General features: G+C 33.2%; 1 protein-coding gene across 1 annotated transcript; it reads right to left on the bottom strand.

Annotated features, from left to right (window-relative positions):
* Window positions 1-1,673: 1,673 nt before the first annotated feature.
* LOC143562743 (protein FAR-RED IMPAIRED RESPONSE 1-like) lies at window positions 1,674-2,985 on the bottom strand. Its single transcript, XM_077050469.1, has 3 exons — window positions 2,631-2,985; window positions 2,185-2,366; window positions 1,674-1,952 (listed from the first exon to the last, which is right to left on the bottom strand). Exons 1-3 carry the CDS (start codon window positions 2,983-2,985, stop codon window positions 1,674-1,676), a joined length of 816 nt encoding a protein of 271 aa, XP_076906584.1.
* Window positions 2,986-3,340: the final 355 nt, after the last annotated feature.

The following is a 3,340-nucleotide window of genomic DNA, read 5'->3' as shown; positions in this document are numbered from 1 at the left end:
TATTTAACATCCGTTTTGTTATTCAATCACACTAACACACAAAAACTTAAAAACACACAAAAATGTATTTAGCTGATAAAACCGTGAAGAGCATTGTGAAAGCAAGGTTGGAGCTTGAGATGCCTAAAGATGAAAAGTTTCTCAAAGCCATTAAAGAATCAAAAAATATGTGCTTGAGGAGAAATCAAAAACGCTTAATGTGTATAAAGAAGTTCTGATGCAACCAGAGAGTGAGTTCAAGACGAAAGTTGTTGAGTATCTGAAACAACGATCTTCATGCTATGATTCGGTGTATGGTAGTTTGGTTGACACGGTTTCTACGGTGTCAAACAACATGGATTTAAAAGAATTTGGGGTTGAGATCATGAAGAAGAAGGAGTGATGGGGTCTGAAGATGGGTCATGTTAGGTTTTTCTCTTCTTTAGTTTTATCTGATCTTGTAATGGTACTTTGCTATATGATCCTTTCGTTATGATCTGATGGTGTGGTATATGGTGTTTTATAAATAAATAAAGAATGCTTTGTAAAACACTTGAAATTACATGCTTATCTAAAAACGCTTGTAATACGCTTATATAAAAAAAAGATATTATATAACGCACATTCTTCAAGAATACAGTAAAACACCAAAACCAATGCCTAACTCTTTCTAGCTAAACGCTTGAAATACACTTCATTATATCTAAAACATTCATTCAAGCTAAAACGCTTGAAATACGCTTCACTAAACATCCATTCTTGCTGCTACAATGGCTTTGCAAGTTCTACTGTTGTAGCCAGGTTGGTGACAAATCCGACACTCCCAATAATTATTCCCAGCTCGACTAATGGCTATCTCTTTCTTTGATTTGACTCTTTTGTGTGAGCCACGACTCTTGTTTCTTATTCAAGTAGGCACACGAACAGCAGAAAACAAAGAATATGGTGCAACTAATGATGAAGAAATTATAGTAACAGAGCTCGAAGGGAATAATAAACTTGATGCAGTTGTTACTACAGTGGTTGAGTGGGCTAAGGAATGTATTTAATTATCGTTAAATTTCTTTTTATACACCTTGAAAGCTCATCAAATGCTCATGTTATTAGTTTTATATTTTTAATAAAAGCTACACAAGTTGGATCAAAAGAAGAACATATGGAACATATTGTTGCAAATGCTCTAGTGTATAGTGGAGTTAGTAAAGAACCTCAAGGTAGCAAAGGTTTTTAACATTTTCATGTATAAACGCTTATTAAACGTTCATAAGTATTGCTTTAAGAATTCTGAAGCTACATCACTTGGAGATGATATGGTTCATGTTAATACAAATGCTCAAGTGTGTAGTGTAGTTATTAGTGAAGAAAAAGGAGGTGAAATCAGAGATGATGTTGATCATATGAAGACAGATGGAACTTTTGAAGAAATCAAAGGTAAAACACAAAAAACCCAAAACCACTTTATAAAATAAATCATGTATAATGTGTAAGGCCCCGAACCCGGTTCCCTACTTGGACGTTGGATTTACTCATAATCACAGTTCTAGATATCATAGTTCATTAAAACTTTCGCGGAATATTAATAATGCTCAACCATTCATTACAAATGCTCAATCTAATATCATAATCACACCGTCTGCCATTGTATCTCTGTATCTCAATACAAAAATCAAGATGGTTGAAAAACTCAACTAGTGTTAACTGAGAATTTGAAGCTTGACCAAAAAATGGTTTACACTCTCTAATCTTGATGTTGTACGCTTCAATCCGGACAAAGGTTCATCTCTATAAAAAGCAGGCATCCAATCAAATCTGATTTCATACATATCAATAAACCATTTATTCTTGTCAAGCTCAAACTCAACCATTATCGCATGCCATTTATCCTCGAATTCAGAAGGACTAATTGAATCTGTCCACACAATATCATATAACTTACACTTAAAATCTTCGTTATTACATAGCTCGGCTCCAACCTGATAACAAAAATTGTTAAATGCTTTTAAAACGCTCATTAGCTAAATATACTATCATGTTAAAATGCTCGTGAAACGCTCATACAATAAACTCCAGTTAGTATCATGCTAAAACGCTCGTGAAACGCTCAAACAATAAACTCCAGTTAATATCATGTTAAGAAAACTAAATATACTAACATGTGATTGTTAAAGAAAACAGTTAAAACGCTCAATTGAAACTCTATTTTACCTTGTCAGCAACCTTCTTCATAATGTGCCACATACATAACCTATGTCTTGTATTTGGAAACACAAATGCAATAGATTGCTTCATAGCCGGATCTTGATCAGTAACAATAACCTTCGGTGCACTACCAAACAACTTAAGTAACTTTTCCAGTAACCATGTGTACGATTCAATAGTTTCAAAAGCTATCCAGCACCAACAGTCACACTATGACGATAGTTATCAATTGCTGTGAATGGTACAAAAACCATCTTGTACCTTTACATAAAAAACATATTTATACGTAAAAAATACAAAAAGTAATACAAAACTTATATATTGCAAATGTATGGATCAATAACTTACTTGTTAGTCTTAAATGTAGCATCAAAAGACATAATATCCCTAAATGCAAGATAATTAATTACTCTTTGAAATCTCATCAGCCTAAAAAACACGAATTAACTCACCATTGTCATTCACATCATACTCAGATGAATAATCATATGAAAATGTTTTCTTCGCACATAATCTCTGAACAATCATCTCATCATCATACTCTCCAATAAAACAATTCAAACATTGTTTAAAATTCTTACAATCATCTTTAGTTGCACCCACTTTTTCAAAACCACCATACTGTGTTCTCATAACATTGAACGCTTTAACATGTCCCAAGTTCAAATTAGACAACTCATAAATAGTTTCCTCTTGGACATGTGTTAACTTCCTTGCTGATCGAACAAACTGCATATCATAATCAGCTACCATATGATGATTATGGCCTTCAACAAAATCATGAACTTCGAAAATTACATTGTCCATAGATTTTAACTGAAGTTGTGCTTTACAACCACATCTAATTGTAGACCTTTTCCTTCTTGGATTGTTTGATTCATTATAATCACCTTTCGAATCAATACTTTTGGCTGGCTTGTAACTTTCTTTACAACATGTAAAATACTTGGTCTTTAGTACCCCCATCATGCATGTACGATCCACCTTTCCGAACTCCAAATCCAGCCTTCTTTGCATATTCACAATAAAAATCATGCGCTTGATCTGATGATGAAAACATCATTCCTTTGACAGGTTTGTAACAAGAAGCAACTTCAGGAATAATATCATTTCCTTTTTCTTCAACTAAAATACTTGCATCATCTGCAAAAATTAAAATAAA

This window comes from Bidens hawaiensis, unplaced genomic scaffold, assembly GCF_021521415.1.
Source record: "Bidens hawaiensis isolate Kalapana, Puna unplaced genomic scaffold, B.hawaiensis_p1.1 tig00021059_1, whole genome shotgun sequence".
Taxonomy (NCBI): Eukaryota; Viridiplantae; Streptophyta; class Magnoliopsida; order Asterales; family Asteraceae; genus Bidens; species Bidens hawaiensis.
Note: the sequence above shows the minus strand (reverse complement) of the source record. Positions and strands in the feature narration are given on the sequence as shown.